At 49.2% G+C, this 24,956-nt stretch overlaps 1 protein-coding gene across 1 annotated transcript in view; it reads left to right on the top strand.

Annotated features, from left to right (window-relative positions):
• The first annotated feature begins 506 nt into the window (after window positions 1–506).
• Window positions 507–24,956, top strand: part of golga6l9 (golgin A6 family like 9) — a 116,332-nt gene continuing 91,882 nt past the window's right edge. The window contains exons 1-5 of the mRNA XM_070877114.1: window positions 507–614; window positions 2,346–2,393; window positions 6,151–6,297; window positions 6,895–6,972; window positions 22,276–22,443. Of these exons, the coding sequence (XP_070733215.1) occupies window positions 507–614; window positions 2,346–2,393; window positions 6,151–6,297; window positions 6,895–6,972; window positions 22,276–22,443 (549 nt within the window). The remainder of the gene's footprint in view (window positions 615–2,345; window positions 2,394–6,150; window positions 6,298–6,894; window positions 6,973–22,275; window positions 22,444–24,956) is intronic.

Here is a 24,956-nt window from a genome sequence, read left to right as displayed (position 1 = left end):
GCAGAGCTAAAGCTAGGCTGTTATGTATGTAATAACTCAATAGACTGAATACTGTAAACTAACACAGGCACAAACCTGGCTCTGCTTTATTAGGGCCCAAAGTGATTACATTACACGATGGCTGGCCTTTTATACCTGGGCCACGCACACGTGCGCACAGCCCAATGGCCTCCGACAGTGGCGCCACCTGGTGGCTCGTAACCCCAAGCATACAGACATGACAGAGGCGTTGTACACCTCTCGTGTCGCAGGGATGGGAAACTCCCGAGCTAAAGTGCCGGGCCGTGAGCGCTCCGAGAGAGGCTTGGGGGGGCGGGGTCACTAAAACATTCCCAAAACATTGTCCACACCACCACAACACAAATCGCACAAAGATTCAAAGAACAAACACTCGCGCTTACTTTCGGAGTTCCTTTACAGTCCTCCCCGTCGCCGGCTATGCCGGACCGCTCTGATTTCCCGGGCGGTCACCGTGGGGCGCACCTTTGGGCGGACAGGTCGGGGGAATGTCCAAACTCCTGCCGGTGTCGCACCGAGAGGCGTCGCACGCCCGGGCGCAGCACTTCCCGGCGGTGCTGCTCAGCGCCGTCGCAAAACCCCACCCGAGGATCGCGGTGGGGCGCTAGAGACCTCTCCTCCGCCTTTCACGCCGCTCCGAGGCAAACCACCGACTGCAAAGGATCGGAAAATCCAGCCCAAAGAGTACAAAAGCAAGGGAGTTATGCTAAACCGTTATCATTCACTGATTAGGTCCCAGTTAGTATATTGTGGCCAATTCTGGGCATCACACTTTAGAAAGCACTGCATCTTTGCATTGATGGTGTTCCCTCAATCGTGTTAGGGAAAGAATTACGGGACAATGATCCAGTGATAACAGAGGAATGATGGTATATGTCCAAGGCCCAGCCACCGGGGAGAACTCCCCTGCTCTTCTCCGAAATAGTGCCCACGGGATCTTTTACCTGAGAGAGCAGACGGGGCCTCGGTTTACCGTCTCATGCAAAAGCCACTGTGCAGCACTCCCTCAGTACTGCCCCTCCGACAGTGCAGCACTCCCTCAGCACTGCCCCTCCGACAGTGCAGCACTCCCTCAGCACTGCCCCTCCGACAGTGCAGCACTCCCTCAGTACTGCCCCTCCAACAGTGCAGCACTCCCTCAGTACTGACTCTCCGACAGTGCAGCACTCCCTCAGCACTGCCCCTCCGACAGTGCGGCGCTCCCTCAGTACTGACTCTCCGACAGTGCAGCACTCCCTCAGCACTGCCCCTCCGACAGTGCGGCGCTCCCTCAGTACTGCCCCTCCGACAGTGCAGCGCTCCCTCAGTACTGCCCCTCCGACAGTGCGGCGCTCCCTCAGTACTGCCCCTCCGACAGTGCGGCGCTACCTCAGTACTGCCCCTCCGACAGTGCGGCGCTCCCTCAGTACTGCCCCTCCAACAGTGCGGACGCTCCCTCAGTACTGCCCCTCCGACAGCGCAGCACTCCCTCAGTACCGCCCCTCCAACAGTGCTGACGCTCCCTCAGTACTGCCCCTCCGACAGCGCAGCACTCCCTCAGTACTGCCCCTCCGACAGCGCAGCACTCCCTCAGTACCGCCCCTCCTATATGACTCCAGACCCACAGCAATGTGATTGACTCTTAACTACTCTCTGAGACAGCCTAGCCAGCCACTTAGTTGTACCAAACCTCTACAAAACAGCATAACAGCACTGTGGGAGCACCTTCACCACACGGACTGCAGCGGTTCAAGAAGGCGGCTCACCACCACCTTCTCAAGGGACAATTAGGGACGGGCAATAAATGCCAGCCTCGCCAGCGACGCCCATATCCCAGGAACAAATTTTTAAAAGTTGACCCGTAGCATTCACAGCCTTTTGGGGGAGAGCGTTTCAGATTCCCAGTTCCATTTCTGTGAAAAGTGTTTCCCGATTTCCCTCCTTAACAGCCCAGCTCTAACTTTTAGATTATATCCCCTCGTTCTTCATTCCCAGCACCAGAGCAAATAGTTTCTCCCTCTACTACCCGATCGGATCCTTGCAACACTTTAAACACCTCAATTAGATCTCCCCTTTAATCTTCTACACTCGAGGAAATACCAGCCCAGTCTGTGCAACCTGCCCTTGTAATTTAACCCTCTAAGCCCCGGTACCATCCTGGTTACGCCTGATGTGAGAGGTTCTGAGAACGGGAAGCCCCCGAGAGATCACGGGCCCCATACTTGGTCAGAACCCCTTGGCACACTGCCTTTATCTGGCCCCTGTAGATTGTACACCGGCTGTGGAAGGAAGCGAGTTTGGTTGGATCGCCAACACGATGGCTCTCACGCAATCCTGTTTTTCCGCAGGAACACACGTTTACCTACGATGCCGTCTTCAACCAGGACATCGACCAGGTGAGCCAGCAAGACCTTGCTCCTTCAGCACTGGCTTCTCTTTATTTCAGCAGCTCTTGGACTCTGAACAACCCAAACCATAATGCCCCTTCATTGTACTGTTGCAAAACGAGTGAGCCCTGTTTCTGCCATCAGAAACTCCAAACACATGCAATTAAAATACACATCGATACAAAGAGGGCTTGGGTAATCACACAAAACAGGCAACAGTGCATCAGCTCATCTGCTGCTGGAGTACAGCGTACCGCTGGAGTACTGCGTGCAGTTCTGGTCACTTACAGGAAAGATGTGATTGCGCTGGAAAGGGTGCAGAAGAGACTTACAAGAATGTTACCTGGACTGGAGAATTTTGGCTACGAGGAAAGATTGAAGGTGCTGGGTCTGTTTTCCTTGGAGCAGAGGAGGCTGAGGGGAGACCTGATTGAGGTGTATAAAATTATGAGGGGCCTGGATAGAGTGGATAGGAAGGACCTGTTCTTCTACAGGGGATATAGATTTAAAGTAATTGGGAGGGGAGGTTTAGAGGGGATTTGAGAGGAAGTTTCTTCACCCAGAGGGTGGTGGGGGTCTGGAACTCACGGCCTGAAAGGGTGGTAGAGGCAGAAACCCTCATCGCATTTAAAACATTCTTGAATGTGCACTTGAAGTGCCGTAACCTCCAGGGCCACGGACCAAGAGCTGGAAAGTGGGATTCGGCTGGGTAGCTCTTTATAAGGCGACGCGGACACGACGGGCCGAAATGGCCTCTTTCCGTGCTGTAAATTTCTGTGATTCTAATAAAGCTCTTCTGCAGGCCCTTCCTAAAGTGTGGGGCCCAGAATTTGACAGCAATACTCCAGCTCGGGCCAAGCCAGTGTTTTATAAACCTTCATCATAACTACTGCTGCTACCTAGGCTGAGAACAACAAACTACTCTCAGCCTGCGGATGGCATCTTCCTGGTCTGTATGGTTCAGGACAGTCCCCACCTCGTATGCCCGCCGTGTTGGTGTTGACACAATTTGCCCGCTTTCTGAAAACACGGCGTCAGTTTCCACATGTGCGCTGACGACACCCAGCACGACCTCGCCACCACCTCTCTCCATCCCGCCACTATCTCTAAGTTGCCACACTGCTTGTCCGACATCCAGTTCCGGATGAGCAGATATCCCCTCCAACTAAATATTGAGAAGACCGAAGCTTTTGTCTTGGATGTACACTTGTGATTCATGAGAAGGAAGATGACTTGGGCTATGGTCTTCGGTCCCCGCCACAAACTGCGTTCCCTAGCCACCGACTCCATCCCTCTCGCTGGCAACTGTCTGAGGCTCAACCACACTCTTCGCAACCTTGGTGTCATATTTGACCCTGAAATGAGCTTCCGACCACATATCTGTGCCATAGCTAAAACCGCCTAATTCCACCTCCGTAACATCGCCCGACACTGCCCCTGCCTCAGCTCATCCACTGCTGAAGCCTTCATCCATGCCTTTGTTACCTCTAGAATTGACCACTCCAACGCACTCCTGGCTGGCCTCCCACATCCTACACTAAATTTAAGGTCATCCAAAACTCGGCAGCCCATGTCCTTATTCGCACCGAATCCTGCTCACCCATCAACCCCTGTCCTCTCTGACCTACATTGGCTCCCGGTTAATCAACTTCTCGATTTTAAAATTCTCAGCCTTGTTTTCAAATCCATGGCCTCGCCCCCTCCCTATCTCTGTAATCTCCTCCAGCCCCACAACCCCCCCGAGATGTCTGCGCTCCTCTAATTCTGTCCTCTAAAGCATCCCTGATTATAATCACTCCACCATTGGTGGCCGTGCCTTCAGCTGCATAGGCCCCAAGCTCTGGAACTCCCTCCCTAAACCTATCTGCCTCTCTACTTCTCCTTCCTTCTTTGAGATGCTCCTTAAAACCTTTTGGTCACCTGCCCTAATATCTGCTCATGCAACTCGGTGTCAAACTTGTTTGATAATCGTTCCTACAAAGCGCCTTGGGACGTTTTACTGTGTTAAAGGCGCTATATAAATGCAAGTTTTTGTTAGAACACACGCTGGGCAGTAAAAACAGAAAACAAAGTAACCAAGATACTTAAAAACCAGGAAGTCTCAGAGAGCAAAGACCTCTCCGAATTGTCGGCAGTCACATGCAGATCCTCATCAGTAAGGTAACCTGGTGCCAACAGCTGATTCAAACTGCTCAGCAACCCGGAGTTGGTTTAAATTGTTAACGACAGCATAAGGACTCACTGGTCCCAAACAGCCGGCACTCTTAATATGTTGTAACCCGATGCTTTAGTAATCGAATTTTACGGTGATGGGAAAGGATTAGCATCATTTAAAAAAATGCATTGGTTCTCAGGACCTGGGCATTGCTGGCAAGGCCAGCATTTATTGCCCATCCCTAATTGCCCTCGAGAAGGTGGTGGTGAGCCGCCTTCTTGAACTGCTGCAGTCCGTGTGGTGAAGGTACTCCCACAGTGCTGTTATGCTGTTTTGTAGAGGTTTGGTACAACTGAGTAGCTGGCTAGGTCATCTCAGAGTCACAGTCTAAGGATAAGGGGTAAGCCATTTAGGACCGAGATGAGGAGAAACTTCTTCACCCAGAGAGTGGTGAACCTGTGGAATTCTCTACCGCAGAGAGTTGTTGAGACCAGTTTGTTAGATATATTCAAAAGGGAGATAGATGTGGCCCTTACGGCTAAAGGGATATGGAGAGAAAGCAGGAATGGGGTACTGAAGTTGCATGATCAGTCATGATCATATTGAATGGCAGAGCAGGCTCGAATGGCCTAATCCTGCACCTATTTTCTATGTTTCAGAGGGCAGTTAAGAGTCAACCACATTGCTGTGGGTCTGCAGTCACCTTTAGGCCCAGACCGGGTAAGGACGGCAGATTTCTTTCCCTAAAGAACATCAGTGAACCAGATGGGTTTTTGCGACAATCCAGCAGTTACATGGTCACCATTACTGATGCTAGCTTTTCATTCCAGATTTATTTCATTAGCTGAATTTAACTTCTCATCAGTTGCCATGGGGGGATTTGAACTCACATCTCTGGATTATTAGTCCAGGCCTCTGGGTTACTGGTCCAGTAACATAAACACTGTGCGTCAGTTAACATGCTACAGGCTGTGCCAAGTGTAGATGGGTCTCAGTATGTGTATTTGACCATTGAGCCGAAGGAGGACATTCCCCTAACATTTGGTCTCTGTATTTAAGGAAGGATACACTTGCATTGGAGGCTGTTCAGGGAAGGTTCACTAGGTTGATTCCGCAGATGAGGGGGTTGACTTATGAGGATAGGTTGAGTAGATTGGGCCTATACTCATTGGAGTTCAGAAGAATGAGAGATGATCTTATTGAAACATATAAGATAATGAGGTGCTCGACAAGGTGGATGCAGAGAGGATGTTTCCACTCACAGGGGAAACTAAAACTAGGGGACATAGTCTCAGAATAAGGGGCCGCTCATTTAAAACGGAGATGAGGAGAAATTTCTTCTCTCAGAGAGTTGAAAATCTGTGGAATTCTCTGCCCTAGAGAGCTGTGGAGGCTGGGTCATTGAATATATTTAAGGTGGAGATAGACATATTTTTGAGCGATAAGGGAGTAAAGGGTTTTGGGGAGCGGGCAGGGAAGTGGAGCTGAGTCCATGATCAGATCAGCCAAGATCTTATTGAATGGTGGAGCAGGCTCGAGGGGCCGAATGGCCGACTCCTGCTCCGATTTCTTTTGTTCTTATGTTCTTATTTCAATGACCTTGCACGTTAGGAGCGAGCCTACGAGGAACTGGTGAAACCGCTGCTTTCCAGGGTCAAGCGGGGGTACAACGTGTCTCTGGTTGTGTCCGGCACCTACACATCTGACAAGACCAGGCTGCTCCGGGGAGATGAGCGGCAGGATGGCATTGTGCGTAAGGTAAGACTCTCCGGGGAAAAATTTGGTTGCATCGTGCTCCGCCCACCCACCCCTCCCCCCCGCGAGAGGAGCTACAGGGTTAGCACCAGCGAGCGTTGGAAAGTTTCTCCAACGTGTTACCTCTGACCCCTTGTCCTGTTTAACTGCCCCTCGTGGACTCCTGTGGTTCAACAGTTTGGCCTCCTGTAATTGTTCTCAGGTTACACAGCTTGCAACAGTTAATCATTCTGGCATGTTATTCTTAGCGTTATCTCTTCTGCCTGTTAAGCAGCTGAGAAAACTGACCACGACAAAAGCCTATTTAGCTCTTTTTAGTCCCGAGACCCATTCTTAACCCTTTAATTATAGCAGAGCTCGAAAGCCCCACTTCAGTGGGGCGACTGGGACTAACTGTAAGCGCTCTTGCAGAGAGCTGGGACGGGATAAACGGCCTCCTTCTGTGCTGTAACCATTGTATGATTCTATGGCTCTAAAACACTGTGGGGAGTCCTGAGGTGGAGAAAGGCGCTATAGAAATGCAAGTCTTTCTTTCGCTAGTTTCTCCCCTGGTGTAACATACTGTAAAGCTAAGGCCAGATAAACCTTTGCTTCCTACAGATGATGAAGCACTTTTTCGAAGAGTTGGAGTCCGATGACGATCATCAGAAGCAACTCATCACCGTCTCAAATATTCAGGTGAATTCTGTTGGATTTTATAATAAGTTCTTAAAATGAATTAAAAGGAAGCTAATACCAAGCATCCACCGTAATCACAAGGCCCCATGTATTAAGAACATAAGAAATAGGAGCAGGAGTCGGCCATTTGGCCCCTCGAGCCTACTCCGCCATTTAATAAGATCATGGCTGATCAAACTGCCACAATCTCATCGCAAGGGACACCCAAACCCTGTTTTTCTCGGCTTCCCGATGAAGATACGGCAGATGACCATGAGAGCGCCCAGGGATATTCTCCTCCTCGGTGAGTTTCTGTCTGCTCGACACAGCGAATGATAATAGAAACATAGAAAATAGGTGCAGGAGTACGCCATTTAGCCCTTCGAGCCTGCACCGGCATTCAATAAGATCATGGCTGACTAGTCCCTCAGTACCCCTTTCCTGCTTTCTCTCCATACCCCTTGATCCCTTTAGCCGTAAGGGCCATATCTAACTCCCTCTTGAATATATCCAATGAACTGGCATCAACAACTCTGCGGCAGGGAACTCCACAGGTTAACAACTCTCTGAGTGAAGAAGTTTCTCCTCATCTCAGTCCTAAATGGCCTACCCCTTATCCTTAGACTGTGTCCCCTGGTTCTGGACTTCCCCAACATCGGGAACATTCTTCCGTCCAGTCCCGTCAGAATCTTGTAAGTTTCTATGAGATCCCCTCTCAACCTTCTAAACTCCAGTGAATAAAGGCCCAGTTGATCCAGTCTCTCCTCATATGTCAGTCCTGCCATCCCTGGAATTAGTCTAGTGAACCTTCGCTGCACTCCCTCAATAACAAGAACGTCCTTCCTCAGATTAGGAGACCAAAACTGAATACAATATTCCAGGTGAGGCCTCACTAAGGCCCTGTACAACTACAGTAAGATCTCCCTGCTCCTATACTCAAATCCCCTAGCTATGAAGGCCAACATACCATTTGCCTTCTTCACTGCCTGCTGTACCTGTGTGCCCACTTTCAGTGACTGATGAACCATGACACCCAGGTCTCGTTGCACCTCCCCTTTTCCTAATCTGCCGCCATTCAGATAATTTTCTGCCTTCATGTTTTTGCCACCAAAATGGATAACCTCACATTTATCCACATTATACTGCATCTGCCATGCATTTGCCCACTCACCTAACCTGTCCAAGTCATCCTGCAGCCTCTTCGCGTCCTCCTCACAGTTCACACTGCCACCCAGTTTAGTGTCATCTGCAAACTTGGAGATATTACACTCAATTCTTTCATCTAAATTGTTAATATATATTGTAAAGAGCTGGGGTCCCAGCACTGAGCCCTGCGGCACTCCACTAGTCACTGCCTGCCATTCTGAAAAGGGTCCGTTTATCCCGACTCTCTGCTTCCTGTCTGCCAACCAGTTCTCTATCCACATCAGTACATTACTCCCAATACCATGTGCTTTGATTTTGCACACCAATCTCTTGTGCGCGACTTTGTCAAAAGCCTTTTGAAAGTCCAAATACACCACATACACCACATCCACTGGTTCTCCCTTGTCCACTCTGCTAGTTACATCCTCAAAAAATTCTAGAAGATTCGTCAAGCATGATTTCCCTTTCATAAATCCATGCTGACTTGGTCCGATCCTGTCACTGCTTTCCAAATGCGCTGCTATTTCATCCTAATTGATTAATTCCAATATTTTCCCCACTACTGATGTCAGGCTAACCGGTCTATAATTACCTATTTTCTCTCTCCCTCCTTTTTAAAAAAGTGCTGTTATATTAGCCAGCCCATAGGAACTGATCCAGAGTTGATAGACTGTTGGAAAATGATCACCAATGCATCCACTATTTCTAGAGCCACTTCCTTAAGTACTCTGGGATGCAGACTATCAGGCCCCGGGGATTTATCGGCCTTCAATCCCATCAATTTCCCTAACACAATTTCCCGACTAATAAGGATATCCTTCAGTTCCTCCTTCTCACTAGACCCACTGTCCCCTAGTACATTCGGAAGGTTATTTGTGTCTTCCTTCGTGAAGACAGAACCGAAGTATTTGTTCAATGGCCTGCCATTTCTCTGTTCCCCATTATAAATTCACCTGAATCCGACTGTAAGGGACCTACATTTGTCTTCACTAATCTTTTTCTGTTCACATATTTATAGAAGTTTTTGCAGTCAGCTTTTATGTTCCCTGCAAGCTTCCTCTCGTACTCTATTTTCCCCCTCTTAATTAAACCCTTAGTCCTCCTCTGTTGAATTCTAAATTTCTCCCAGTCCTCAGGCTTGTTGCTTTTTCTAGCCAATTTATATGCCTCTTCCTTGGCTTTAACACCATCCTTAATTTCCCTTGTTAGCCACGGTTGAGCCACATTCCCAGTTTTATTTTTACTCCAGACAGGGATGTACAATTGTTGAAGTTCATCCATGTGATCTTTAAATGTTTGCCATTGCTTATCCACCGTCAACCCTTTAAGTATCCTTTGCCAGTCTATTCTAGCCAATTCACGCCTCATACCGTCGAAGTTACCTTTCCTTAAGTTCAGGACCCTAGTTTCATAGTATTACATCGTATTACATAGTATTACATAGTATTTACAGCACAAAAACAGGCCATTCGGCCCAACAGGTCCATGCCGGTGTTTATATTCCACACCAGCCTCCTCTCACCTCACTTCACCTCACTTCACCTAATCCTATCATACCCTTTTATTCCTTGATCCTGTATATTCTTATCGAGCTTCCCCTTAAAGGCACTATGCTATTCACCGCAAATGCACTCCATTTGCTGGCACGCTCTAACCACTCTCTGAGTAAAGCGGTTTCTCCTGACATCACCATTGAATTTATTAGGGACTATCTTATATTTGTGACCCTTCGTGTTGGACTCCCCAGAAGTATCAACGTTTGCTGCATAGCCACGCCACCAAATCTCTTCAAAATCTCAAAGATCTCTATTGCATCAGCACACAACATTCTATCTTCTCAAAAACAGAGTCCCAGCATGTTTAGTCACTCTGGATACATATAACCTCTCAGTTCTGGCATCATCCTGGAAAATATATATTGTCAATCTAATTTGCACCTTCTCCAGTGCCCCGATGGCCCCTCCCAACATACAGAGCAGAACCACGTGTGGTCCAACCAAGACTCCATACATGTTCAACACAGCCTCTTCGCCCTACAACTCTCCCACCCCATAAATGCCTGCACCTTCATGACCCTGACCAACCCTCGGCCTTTGATCAGTTCCAATGAGCCATCAGTCTAAGGAGACTCCTCCATTGACATCTCCAATGTTTCCCATGGATCTTTAACTAGTAATACCTCCATATTTCTAGGTACCTTGAGCTGATCCAAAACTCTGCTGTCCCCATATCCTAACTCGCACCAGGTCCCGTTCACCCATCACCCCCTTGTGCTCGCTGACCTACATTGGCTCCTGGTCTGGCAATGCATCGATTTAAATATTCTCGTTTTCAAATTCCTCCATTGGCCTTGCCCCTCCCTATCTCTGTAATCTCCTCCAGCCCCCTCTCCCCCCTGAGGTATCTGCACCCCTTTAATTCTGGCCTCTTGCACATCCTCGATTTTAATCGTTCCACCATTGGATGCCGTGCCTTCAGCTGACTGGGCCCTAAGCTCTGGAACTCCCTCCCTAAACCCCTCCACCTCTCTGCCTCTCTTTCCCCCTTCAAGACGCTCCTTAACACCTACCTCTTTGACCAAGCTTTTGGCAACCTGTGCTAATTTCATCTTATGCGGCTCGGCGTCAACTTCTTTGTCTCATAACACCCCTGTGAAGCGCCTTGGGACGTTTCACTACTTTAAAGGCGCTATATAAATAAAGTTGTTGTTGTTATGTGGCTCGGTGTCAAATTACATCTGATGACGCTGCTGTGAAGTGGCTTTGGGACGTTTCACTATGTTAAGGTGCTATATAAATGCAAGTAGATGTTGTTGTTGTTGTACCCATTCCCCAACTCATCCATTTACAATTCTTCAGTTTCACACCGATGGTTCCACAGTGGATCTACTCAACCCGCATGACAGAGAAATACAATGTGTGAAACACCCAGTGTTGGGGCTGTAAGTGGAGTCTGCATGTGCAGTGCATTGTGCCACATGTGTTGGGAGTCTCTGACCTGTGTGTCTCATGTGTTACACTGTGCATGTTCGTATGTGCATGGTGTGTACATTTCATGTGCTGCACCGTGTGAGTTTGGACTCTGCGGTCTGGACCGCGGCGAACTGCCAGAGTGTGCTGTCATTACATGAGAAGTGGGAGCAGGAGTGGGCCATTCGGCCCCTCGAGCCTGCTCCGCCTTTCAATAAGATCATGGCTGATCTGATCTTGGCCTCGAATCCACTTCCCCGCCCGCTCCCCATAACCTTCGACTCCCTTACGCCTTTGAAACTGCACGCAACTTCGGGAATTGGCGCAATCGGAAATCCTGATGTTGACAGCTCTGAAACAGAGCCCCCACAAGCCGACAATCGATGAAATCTCACATTCATTGAAACTGACTGTTAAATTCCCCACTAAAAGTTAGACCCAAAGGCATTAGGTGTAACTGGGGTTTAAACAGCGTATTGACTGCTGAATAAAGGTTAAAGGCCCGGAAAACTCATTTTAATTTTGTGCAGTGTGAAATTTGTCCATTTTAATAAAAATTATAATTTTTTAAGAAACTTTTCAAAAAAGTTTTAATTTTTTTTAATGTTTGTCCATCTTTATTTCAAGTTTGCCTTTTCCCCATGTGTCAGCCCCAATCTTTGATTTGCTCTCGCTAACATTTTTTAAAAGTTAGAATTTTATGCGCTTACTCACTTCCCTGTTCGCTGTCCGTGAGAATTTTGCCTTTTGATTGGTTGCTTAGAAAGCCTCTTGATGGCGCACAAGGGGGTCAAGAGTTACGGTGCCAAGGTGGATATATGGAGTTAAGATACAGATCAGCCAGAGTGATCTGCCGGACTAATTCTGATCGTCTAAGGGGGTCGGAGGGGAATTTACCAACTTGGCCTGGGTTTTTAATCTGTCTTCTTGCCTCTCCCACCCAGCTGATCACAAGGTTTCGGATGTGGTGCGGAGTGTATATATTGTGATGCACAAGGTACCACAATCATGTGGCAGAGGCTGGATGGACTGTGTACAGTTTTGGTCTCCTTACCTAAGTGTAATATATGTATCTGTGAGGTTTGTAGAGCTGTTGCATTGTGAGTGGCTTAGCCAGTCACGTGATTGTAGGATTTCTAAATCTCTCTGGGCTTACATTTGACAGTGAGATGATTCTTTCAAAACAATTGGCACAGTTTATTAAAAACATACACACATGCACATTAGCAGCAGTGATCAGTTACCTTAAAAAGACACACACATGCACATTACCAACAGTTGTCAATTATGTTATAACAGAGTTATAATGAGGTTATAATAACGAGTGATATACGTTACGTCCCTTTTGCTGGCTGGTTTGGAGACACGGCTTGCTGTTTTAGCTGGTCTTCAGGGATATCTCGTGCCGTGTGTCCAAGAGAGAGAACAACCTGTGTGGCTTGAGTTTTTAAATGCCTTAAGCCCATTGTCCTTCCAAAGGCTTCATGATTGGAGCTTGGTTCCAGGGCAGCTCCTTATTGGCTCTCCTCACACATGTGACTGTCTGGTCTGGCCCAGCCATCTTTGATTAGTTTAAATGGCTTTCCAATACACACAACCCATGCGGCAGCTCTGGGCGCTTTCATTTAGTTTCTTACAAAACTTAACCCAGTCCGGCAATCTGTGGGCTTCCATTTTATCTCAACACAAACAGGCCTTTCTGTTATTCTACACTTCTAACATTTATACATGCACAGAATCAATGTTAATCATTAATAAACACTTTTATTCTTACATGATGTTCACAAGACTCAATAAAACCCCAGCCAGTTGGGTCTAGGTCATCCACGATGAGGTATGCAGTTGTGAGCCTCGTGGATGAACTGGTAATGTGTAGTGTGATTGTTAAACCTTTGTTAATAAACCAATTAGTTTTTAATAGCAATGTGTTGCTATGAATTCTTAAGCAAAGAAATCTTGAAGCAAATACATTGCACTAAGGAAGGATATATTTCCCATTGAGGGAGTGCAATGAAGGTTCACCAGACTGATTCCTGGGATGGGGGGATTGTCCTACGAGGAGAGATTGAGTAGACTGGACCTATAGTCCCTAGAGTTTAGAAGAATGAGAGGTGATCTCATTGACACATATAAAAAGGGGATTGACAGATGCAGGGAGGATGTTTCCCCTGGCTGGGGAGTCTAGAACCAGGGATCACAGTCTCAGCATAAGAGGTCGGCCATTTAGGACTGAGATGAGGAGGAATTTCTTCACTCTGAGGGTTGTGAATTTTTGGAATTCTCTACCCTACAGGGCTGTGGAGGCTCGGTCGTTGAGTATATTCAAGACAGAGATCGATAGATTGTTGGACTCATGAGGAATCAAGGGATATGGCGATTGGGTGGGAAAGTGGAGTTGAGGTGAATGATCAGCCATGATCTCATTGAATGGCGGAGCAGGCTCAAGAGGCCGAATGGCCTACTCCTGCTCCTATTTCTTATGTTCTCATGTTCAGAGGGTATTTTCCTGTCCATCATTGTTCATATGTCCATATTTGAATGGTGGAACAGGCTAGAGAGGCTGAATGGCCTACTCCTGTTTCTGTGTTCCCAAAAGCGAGAGTGGTTAGAGAGGAAGTTAGAATGTGAATGGTTGAAAATGGAGGTGAAATGATGGAAGGAGAGGAGAATGTCAAAATACTAAATTAATGTACTCTAGAGGTTTGCACGATAGAGGTTAAAGTAAGTACAATATCCAGTTGTTATCCTGCATGAAATATCCTGGAGAATTCCAAGCCAATGTGACAGAGGTGGTGGGCAAGCTAAGGAGACCGAAGACAAGGATGTCCTCTGGAGCTGATGACGGGAGTGTTGAGGGAGGCGACGGAGGAGATTTATCCAACACTGGTTCACATCAAGCGGCACTGATGAGATACCAGGGGACAGTAAGCATGCGAATAGCCCAACACAAGGAGGGAGACAAGTCTGCTCCAAGCTACTAAAGGCCTATTAGCCAAACCATTACACCAGGTAAAGCCCTATTCTAAGGGGTGGCTTGGAGAGGGCACCTGTACAGAAATAATTCAGTGTAAAACGATGTAAACTACTGACGAATCAAGGCGGGTAAATGGAGTTGAGCTACAGATCAGCTGGAATGATGTCCTGGTCTAGTTTCGATCGCCGACGGAGGTCGGAGAAGAATTTCCCAGATTATTTCCCACATGGATAACGTGGATGAAAATATCATTGCTGACAGTGTAAGCGACAGAGAGGACGCAGACATAACAACCCAAACATAGGTTAAAAACATCATGGGTCAAAATTGCCCCCTTTTATAGTGCCTCTGGGGGCGGGGGCCTAACAGGGAGCAACGGCATTTTCTCCCGGGGAGAGTGGCGCTTTGAGGAAATTGCCACGGAGTTTTGGTGGGGGTGGGGGTCTGTTGCGGCAGTGGCGCGCCCGGCGATTAGCGCTCCGGGCCGGCGCGCAACCGGCGATGACGTCATCGCCGTGCGCCGAGCCCTCACCTCCTCGGGCCGACCTCTTTGCACCCGGCTGTGGGGGGGGGGGGTAATTCCCCGCGGGCCACGAGGCGGGCGCAGGCACAGCTGCCGGACATTCGCTGACGGGGCGCCCCTCAAAGCGGAGGCCCTTTAGCGCCCCGGGCCGCCATTGTTGCGTCGGCCCCACAATGGCGGGCACTCGCATCGACTCCGCTTTGGGTGCCGGGCCACTGGCCTGGTCGCTCGCCTCCCTTCTGGCCCGGTGGCGACCACCAAAGGCCTTGCAGAGTGAGCAGCGGCCCTCCCCATTGGGTCAGCGGATTACGCGGGTGCTCCACGTAGCGTTGGTCTCCTCAGCACAGAGCTGCCTCTCCGGGAGCGCACGAGACAGAGCTCTGCTTCCTTGGAGGGTTCGCACATGCCCAGCTCCGCATTGGGCGGTGGTGGGGGGTGGGGGGGGGCGAGACTTCTGGGCTGGGCGCAGGATGTCTCGGTCCCCGGAATGTTATCGCTCCCAATCGGGGCAAGAGGCCAATTTCGGCCGCTCGATCTCTTCTGTCCAGAGAGAAGGTGGTTAAGTGGGGACCTCAACAGGAGTGCATAAACTATTAAAACATGTTGAGAAAAGATAGGTTCGGGAGCACTGGATGCGTCAGGGGAATAGGAGGAGGCCATTCAACCTCTTGCGCCTGCTCCGCGCACAATGTGATCAAGGCTGATGTGGACCTCAACTCCAACCGATTGGCCACTTCTTGTTTGCTGAAGAGAAGCAGAAATGTACGTTTAGCGATTTGAGAAAACTTATATTTCTTTGACCTCATTTGGTTCCAGAATCACCGAAGAGCTCAGTGAGATTGTTGTGTGCAGTTGTGAAAATGCATGGAGCTTGTACCTACAGGGGACGGAAGCCCAGAAACGGGCAGGAACTCACCTGGACAGGTAGCTACGTCCACAGAGCTGCGCTGTCATGCCATGTCATGTCGACACTAAGGGGGAGGAATTCGAGAGCGCTCCGCGCCAGGTGCCAGTCGTTCTCAGCTTTTTCCAGATTCGGTGTTAGCGATCCAGACAGGAAGTCAAGTGCTCCACTTCCTTCCTGAAGCAGACGCAACATGGATTCATGAAGGGGAAATCATGTTTAACTAATTTACAGGAATTCTTTGAGGATATAACGAGCATGGTGGATAGAGGTGTACCGATGGATGTGGTGTATTTGGATTTCCAAAAGGCATGCGATAAGGTGCCACACAAAAGGTTACTGCAGAAGATAAAGGTACGCGGAGTCAGAGGAAATGTATTAGCATGGATCGAGAATTGGCTGGCCAACAGAAAGCAGAGAGTCGGGATAAATGGGTCCTTCTCGGGGTGGTTAGTGGTGTGCCACAGGGATCGGTGCTGGGACCACAACTGTTTACAATATACATAGATGAATTGGAAGAGGGGACAGAGTATAGTGTAACAAAATTTGCAGATGACACAAAGATTAGTGGGAAAGCGGGTTGTGTAGAGGACACAGAGAGGCTGCAAAGAGATTTAGATAGGTTAAACGAATGGGCTAAGGTTTGGAATACAATGTCAGAAAATGTGAGGTCAACCACCTTGGAAAAAAACCCAGAAAATGGGAATATTATTTGAATGGGGAGAAATTACAACATGCTGCGGTGCAGAGGGACCTGGGGGTCCTTGTGCATGAATCTCAAAAGGTTAGTTTGCAGGTGCAGCAGGTAATCAGGAAGGCGAATGGAATGTTGGCCTTCATTGTGAGAGGGATGGAGTACAAAAGCAGGGAGGTCCTGCTGCAACTGTACAGGGTATTGGTGAGGCCGCACCTGGAGTACTGCGTGCAGTTTTGGTCACCTTACTTAAGGAAGGATATACTGGCTTTGGAGGGGGTACAGAGACGATTCACGAGGCTGATTCCGGAGATGAGGGGGTTACCTTATGATGATAGATTGAGTAGACTGGGTCTTTACTCGTTGGAGTTCAGAAGGATGAGGGGTGATCTTATGGAAACATTTAAAATAATGAAAGGGATAGACAAGATAGAGGCAGAGAGGTTGTTTCCACTGGTCAGGGAGACTAGAACTAGGGGGCACAGCCTCAAAATACGGGGGGAGCCAATTTAAAACCGAGTTGAGAGGGAATTTGTTCTCCCAGAGGGTTGTGAATCTGTGGAATTCTCTGCCCAAGGAAGCAGTTGAGGCTAGCTCATTGAATGTATTCAAGTCACAGATAGATAGATTTTTAACCAATAAGGGAATTAAGGGTTACGGGGAGAGGGCGGGTAAGTGGAGCTGAGTCCACGGCCAGATCAGCCATGATCTTGTTGAATGGCGGAGCAGGCTCGAGGGGCTAGATGGCCCACTCCTGTTCCTAATTCTTATGTATGTGTTCTTATGTTCTAAAGAAAGAAAGACTTGCCTTTATATAGCGCCTTTCACAACCACCGGACATCTCTAACCGCTTTTCAGCCAACGAAGTACTTTTTGGAGTGTAATCACTGTTGTAATGTGGAAAGCTCGGCAGCCAATTTGCGCACAGCAAGCTCCCACAAACAGCAATACGATAATGACCAGATAATCTGTTTTTGTTATGTTGATTGAGGGATAAATATTGGCCCCAGAACACCGGGGAGAACTTCCCTACTCTTCTTCGAAATAGTTCCATGGGATGTTTTACGTCCACCTGAGAGAGCAGATGGGGCCTCGGTTTTAACATCTCATCCGAAAGACGGCACCACCGACAGTGCGGCACTCTCTCAGTACTGCCCCTCTGACAGTGTAGCGCTCCCTCAGTACTGCCCCTCCAATATTGCATTGCTCCCTCAGTACTGCCCCTCCGACAGTGCAGCACTCCCTCAGTACTGCCCCTCCGACAGTGCAGCGCCAGCTCAGTACTGCCCCTCCGACAGTGCAGCGATCCCTCAGTACTGCCCCTCCGACAGTGGAACGCTCCCTCAGCACTGCCCCTTCGACAGTGGAACGCTCCCTCAGCACTGCCCCTCTATCAGTGCAGCGCTCCCTCAGTATTTCCCCTCCGACAGTGCGGAGCTCCCTCAGTACTGCCCCTCCGACAATGCAGCGCTCCCTCAGCACTGCCCCTCCGACAGTGTGCCGCTCCCTCAGCACTGCCCCTCCGACAGTGCGGCGCTCCCTCAGCACTGCCCCTCCGACAGTGCGGCGCTCCCTCAGTACTGCCCCTCCGACAGTGCAGCACTCCCTCAGTACTGCCCCTCCAACAGTGCAGCACTCCCTCAGTACTGCCCCTCCGACAGTGCGGTGCTCCCTCGGTACTTACCCTCCGACAGTGCAGCACTCCCTCAGTACTGCCCCTCCGACAGTGCGGCACTCCCTCAGTACTGCCCCTCCGACAGTGCAGCACTCCCTCAGTACTGCCCCTCCGACAGTGCAGCACTCCCTCAGTACTGCCCCTCCGACAGTGCAGCACTCCCTCAGTACTGCCCCTCCGACAGTGCAGCACTCCCTCAGTACTGCACTGGGAGTGTCAGCCTAGATTTTCGTGCACAAATCGCTGGAGTGGGACCTGAATCCCCAACCTTCTGACTCAAGAGGTGAGAGTGCTGCCCACCAAGCCACAGCTGACACTAGGACACTGGCGGGGGGGGATAGAGGTGCAGCGGTGCACACTGGGCCGTGCAGTACTGCCGCGATCCGAGGCTCCTTCCCTTCTGTAAAGGGGAAGGGCCAGCATTGCATGCTCTGCACTGGGCGCAGTGAGCTGGTCCCTGACTGCAGCCGCGATCTGGCCCCATCAGCCCCGCGCGCTCCAACAGCGTCAAAATCATCATAGGCAGTCCCCCGAAATCGAGGAAGATTTGCTTCCAATCTAAAAATGACTTCTCAGGTGACTGAACAGTCCAATACGGGAATTACAGTCTCTTTCACAGGGGTGGGACAGACAGTGGTTGAGGGAACGGGAGGGTGGGACTGGTTTGCCGCACGCTCCTTCCGCTGCCTGCGCTTGGTTTCTGCATGCTCTCGGCGACGAGACTCGAGGTGCTCAGCGCCCTCCCGGATGCTCTTCCTCCACTTAGGGCGGTCTTTGGCCAGGGACTCCCAGGTGTCGGTGGGGATGTTGCACTTTATCAGGGAGGCTTTGAGGGTGTCCCTGTAACGTTTCCTCTGCTCACCTGGGACTCACTTGCCGTGTGGGAGTTCCGAGTAGAGCGCTTGCTTTGGGAGTCTCGTGTCGGGGGTGTGAGCGGAGTGCCGGGGGTGTGAGCGGAGTGCCGGGGGTGTGAGCGGAGTGCCGGGGGTGTGAGCGGAGTGCCGGTGGTGTGAGCGGAGTGCCGGGCCGATCGATCGCAGCCGAAGAGAAGTCGGAAAAAAAAAATCGAAATTATGCATTGGAACAATTTCTCTACTTACCCCGGCCACCACCCCTTTAACTCGCGCTCCTCCCCCCCCCCACCCCCGAAGCACCCGACCTCCTGGTCAACGCCTCCTGCAGCTGTTGGTGTTGTGGCCCGTCGATGCTGCAGCGGGTGGAACCGAAGTTTGTGTCCAGGGGCGATACGCACAGCACTGACGTCACGAGCTCAGGGCGCAAGGGAATCGTGGCGCAAAGTGTTACCGCGGCTGCAAATCTCTCGGCCAATTTAGCGGGAGTCGTTTATCCCGCCACGCCCGGTCGGTAAGTCGTTAATGCCCTACTATCGCCCCCCCCCCTCCGGAGGTGATAACGGGAGGCGCAAAGGAGGCCAATTTCTCGGCCTAAGAAATGGTGCTACCACCAGCAAGAGATGCCTCGCTCACTTCGATCACTAGGGACGGACATGTTTGGCACTAGCTGACCTCACAGTGTGTATCTTTGAAGTGAAAATTGGATAAATATTTGAGACGGAGCAAGATAGAGGGGCTATGGGGAGAACAGGTGTTTGGTTTTTGATTGCTCTAACAAAGGAAAAAGAAAAAGAAAGACTCGCATTTATGTAGCGCCTTTTACGACCACCGGACATCCCAAAGTGCTTTACAGCCAATGAAGTAGTTTTTGGAGTGTAGTCGCTGTTGTAATGTGGGGAACGTCGCAGCCAACTCAGTGGCCCTGGCAGCAGCAAGCTCCCACAAACTGATGACCAGATAATCTGTTGTTTTGTGATGTTGATTGAGGGATAAATCTTGCCCAGGACACCGGGGGTAACTCCCCTGCTCTTCTTCGAAATAGTGGCATGGGATCTTTTACGTCCATTAGAGGAGACGGGGCCTCGGTTTAATGTCTCATCCGAAAGACGGCACCTCCGACAGTGAGGCGCTCCCTCAGCACTGCACTGAGAGTGTCTGCCTAGATTTATGTGATCAAGTTCCTGGAGAGGGACTTGAACCCACAACTTTCTGACTCAGAGGCGAGAGAGAGAGAGTGCTACCCACTGAGCCACGGCTGACACATAATGACACAAAAGGAGCTGGCACAGACACGATGGGCCGAATGGCCTCTGCTATAGTGTAAATGACTGTGGTTTAAAGAAACAAGGGGTACATTTTCTCGGGACTTCTCCGAATTTCATTGCCGTAACTTGTTGGGATGTCCCATTTGCGCATGAAAGTACTGGTGGTACTAACGGGGCACAAAAACGGGCAATTTTGGGCCCTTTGACTCAAGAGCATGAGGGCTACCCAGTGATCCAAGCAGACACTTCCAGCGATGAAAGTCCAGCACGGACTGGTTGGGCCGAATGGCCTGTTTCTGCACTGTACAGTCTATGTAATCGTGTACCAGTCCCTAAAAAGATAAACTTTGAAAACTACCGAGTCCCGACTTGTTGAATTTTCTGCTCTCCTCCTCTCCCTCTGGATGAATTGGAATTGTAGTAAGCCCCTTCCTCCTCTTCCTGGGCTGGTCTCAGGGTTCACAAAGGCCTTCCAGGCAGGAGCAACAGCAAGTCCCGACTTGTTTCTTTTCCTTTGTACACCCAGGTGCAGCACATTATTAACCATTACACTCGAGCAAGGGGAGACTGGCAGTACCTGTGTTCGTTCGTCCGTCCAGATCTTTGACCTTACCGGATGTGCTGAGGAAGATGCCGTGAATGGGTAAGCCGGCAAACACCATCCCCTCTTTTGCCCGCGGGTGCACCCGACATTCATCAGTTGCTTCCGTCAGCACACAATGTCTTCAACTCCCGTGTTGTCAGCTGTGGCTCAGTGGGCAGCACACCCTCGCCCTTTGAGTCCGAGGTTCCTGGGCTCACCGTCCCACTCCAGAGACTGGAGCACAAAAATCTAGGCTGACACTGCCCTGCGGTGCTGAAGGAGGTGCCGTCTTTCCGATGAGATGTTAAACAGAGGCCCGGTCTGCTCTCTCGGCTGGTGGTAAAAGATCCCGTGGCAGCAATGCTCCTGCTAAGCCGCAAGGCTGTGCAGTCATCCTTATGGTCCCATGCAGGCCGCTCACCGGTTGTTGCAGTGTAGGAACCGCGCGTGTGCACACATTTCGATGGGCCGCGCATTGGGGAGGCAGTGAGGTTTACTGGGGAACATTGCATGACACTATTTCCAAGATGAGCAGGGGAGATATCCCAGGTGTCCTGGCCAATATTTACCCCTCAATCAACATCACTAAAAAATGGATAAGAACATAAGAAATAGGAACAGGAGTAGGCCATACGGCCCCTCGAGCCTGCTCCGCCATTTAATACGATCATGGCTGATCTGATCATGGACTCAGCTCCACTTCCCCACCCGCTCCCCATAATCTATGTTTCTATGTTAACCCCTTATCCCCTTATCGTTTAAGAAACTGTCTATTTCTGTCTTAAATTTATTCAACGTTCCAGTTTCCACAGCTCTCTGAGGCAGCGACTTCCACAGATTTACAACCCACTGAAAGGAGAAATTTCTCCTCATCTCAGTTTTAAATGGGCAGCCCCTTATTCTAAGGTCGTGCCCTCTAGTTCTAGTCTCTCCCATCAGTGAAAACATCCTCTCTGCATCCACCTTGTCAAGCCCCCTCATAATCTTATACGTTTCGATAAGATCACCTCTCATTCTTCTGAATTCCATGAGTAGAGGCCCAACCTACTCAACCTTTCCTCATAAGTCAACCCCCTCATCCCCGGAATCAACCTAGTGAACCTTCTCTGAACTGCCTCCACAGCAAGTATAACCTTTCGTAAATATGGAAACCAAAACTGCACGCAGTATTCCAGGTGTGGCCTCACCAATACCCTGTATAACTGTAGCTAGACTTCCCTGCTTTTATACTCCATCCCCTTTGCAATAAAAGCCAAGATACCATTGGCCTTCCTGATCACTTGCTGTACCTGCATACTATCCTTCTGTGTTTCATGCACAAGTACCCCCAGGTCCCGCTGTACTGCGGCACTTTGCAATCTTTCTCCATTTAAATAATAACTTGCTCTTTGATTTTTTCTGCTGAAGTGCATGACCTCACACTTTCCAACATTATACTCCATCTGCTAAATTTTTGCCCACTCACTTAGCCTGTCTATGGCCTTTTGCAGATTTTTTGTGCCCTCCTCACACTTGCTTTTCCTCCCATCTTTGTATCATCAGCAAACTTGGCTGTGTTACACTCAGTGCCTTCTTCCAAGTCGTTTATATAGATTGTAAATAGATGATCAGACCATTATCGCATTGCTGTTTGTGGGAGCTTGCTGTGCGCAAATTGGCTGCCGTGTTTCCCACAATGCAACAGTAACTACACTCCATTGGCTGTTGTCGTGTATGCACTTGTGAGGATGCCCACAGCTTTGTCGAGCTGTTGACCTGGCCAAGGGGGCCATCAACCGGTCCAGGCAGCGGGCGGTCGAGGGGGCTATTCAGCCCGACTGCCTGCCTCTCTTCTGCGGCTACGTTCATGCCAGCATGTCCCTGGAGATGGAGCACGCGGTGTACGCTCGCGGCCTTCCGCGAGAGGTGGGCAGCAGAGGGACGAGAGTGCATCATCACCCCCGGGAACAGAATTTTAATTTGATTGGCAAAGTTCCCAGTTAGTTTCTAAATTTAGGGGTTCTAGTGCCCTTGCGAAAAGGGGGCACTTGATTTAAAGTTTAGTTTAAAATAGTTGTAGAGCTGTTGAGTTGGGAGTGGCTTAGCCAGACACATGATGTTCACAAGACTCAATAAAACCCCAGCCAGTTGGGTTCAGTGGATCCACGATGAGACAGGTGGTTGTGAGCCTGGTGGATGAACCAGTAATGTGTAGTGTGATTCTTAAACTTTTTGCTTATAAACCAAAAGAGTGACTAAAGTAAATGTTGGTCCCTTAGAAGATGAAAAGGGGGATTTAATAATGGGAAATGTGGAAATGGCTGAGACCTTAAATAATTATTTTGCTTCCGTCTTCACAGTGGAAGACACAAAAACCATGCCAAAATTTGCAGGCCACAGGAATATGGGAAGGGAGGACCTTGAGACAATCACTATCACTAGGGGGGTAGTGCTGGACAGGCTAATGGGACTCAAGGTAGACAAGTCCTCTGATCCTGATGAAATGCATCCCAGGGTATTAAAAGAGATGGCGGAAGTTATAGCAGATGCATTCGTTATAATCGACCAAAATTCTCTGGACTCTGGGGAGGTACCAGTGAATTGGAAAGCAGCTAATGTAACGCCTCTGTTTAAAAAAGGGGGCAGGCAAAAGGCAGGTAACTACAGGCCGGTTAGTTTAACATCTATAGTGGGGAAAATGCTTGAAACTATCATGAAGGAAGAAATAGCGGGACATCTAGATAGGAATAGTGCAATCAAGCAGACGCAGCATGGATTCATGAAGGGGAAATCATGTTTAACTAATTTACTGGAATTCTTTGAGGATATAACGAGCATGGTGGATAGAGGTGTAGCGATGGATGTGGTGTATTTAGATTTCCAAAAGGCATTCAATAAGGTGCCACACAAAAGGTTACTGCAGAAGATAGAGGTACGTGGCGTCGGAGGAAATGTATTAGCATGGATAGAGAATTGGCTGGTGAACAGAAAGCAGAGAGTCGGGATAAATGGGTCCTTTTCCGGTTGGAAATCGTTGGTTAGTGGTGTGCCACAGGGATCAGTGCTGGGACCACAACTGTTTACAATATACATCGATGACCTGGAAGAGGGGACAGAGTGTAGTGAGACAAAATTTGCAGATGACACGAAGATTCGTGGGAAAGCGGGTTGTGTAGAGGACACAGAGAGGCTGCAAGGAGATTTGGATAGGTTAAGCGAATGGGCTAAGGTTTGGCAGATGGAATACAATGTCGGAAAGTGTGAGGTCATCCACCTTGGGAAAAAAAACAGTAAAAGGGAATATTATTTGAATGGGGAGAAATTACAACATGCTGTGGTGCAGAGGGACCTGGGGTTCCTTGTGCATGAATCCCAAAAGGTTAGTTTGCAGGTGCAGCAGGTAATCAGGAAGGCGAATGGAATGTTGGCCTTCATTGCGAGAGGGATGGAGTACAAAAGCAGGGAGGTCCTGCTGCAACTGTATAAGGTATTGGTAAGGCCGCACCTGGAGTACTGCGTGCAGTTTTGGTCACCTTACTTAAGGAAGGATATACTAGCTTTGGAAGGGGTACAGAGACGATTCACTAGGCTGATTCCAGAAATGAGGGGGTTACCTTATGATGATAGATTGAGTAGACTGGGTCTTTACTCCTTGGAGTTCAGAAGGATGAGGGGTGATCTTATTGAAACATTTAAAATCATGAAAGGGATAGACAAGATAGAGGCAGAGAGGTTGTTTCCACTGGTAGGGGAGACGAGAACTAGGGGGCACAGCCTCAAAATACGGAGGCGCCAATTTAAAACCGAGTTGAGAAGGAATTTCTTCTCCCAGAGGGTTGTGAATCTGTGGAATTCTCTGCCCAAGGAAGCAGTTGAGGCTAGCTCATTGAATGTTTTCAAGTCAAAGATAGATAGATTTTTAACCAATAAGGGAATTAAGGGTTACGGGGAGTGGGCGGGTAAGTGGAGCTGAGTCCACGGCCAGATCAGCCATGATCTTATTGAATGGCGGAGCAGGCTCGAGGGGCTAGATGGCCTACTCCTGTTCCTAATTCTTATGTTCTTATGTTCTAACTAGTTCTTAATAACAATGTGTTGCTATGAATTCTTAAGCAAAGCACCCATGAAGCAAATGCATTACTGCTGTGACGCGTTTTGAAGGTGTGAAAGACGCTATTTAAATGTAAGTCTTTCTTTCCAGCCCTCTCACAATTGGATCACTCTTCTCTATATCCTTTATCATGAAGCTATAACAATCTTGCTCCCTTTGAGGCCCTAGGCAATAGTACGGGTTTGGTCCAGCTGTGTTTCCAGCGGTGGTCGAGACTGGGGTCAGAGAAACATAGCAACATAGAAAATAGATGCAGGAGTAGGCCATTCGGCCCTTCTAGCCTGCACCGCCATTCAATGAATTCATGGCTGAACATGCAACTTTAGTA

This window comes from Pristiophorus japonicus, chromosome 4, assembly GCF_044704955.1.
Source record: "Pristiophorus japonicus isolate sPriJap1 chromosome 4, sPriJap1.hap1, whole genome shotgun sequence".
Taxonomy (NCBI): Eukaryota; Metazoa; Chordata; class Chondrichthyes; family Pristiophoridae; genus Pristiophorus; species Pristiophorus japonicus.
The sequence above is the reverse complement of the archived record's forward strand: the minus strand, read 5'-3'. Positions and strand labels throughout refer to the sequence as shown.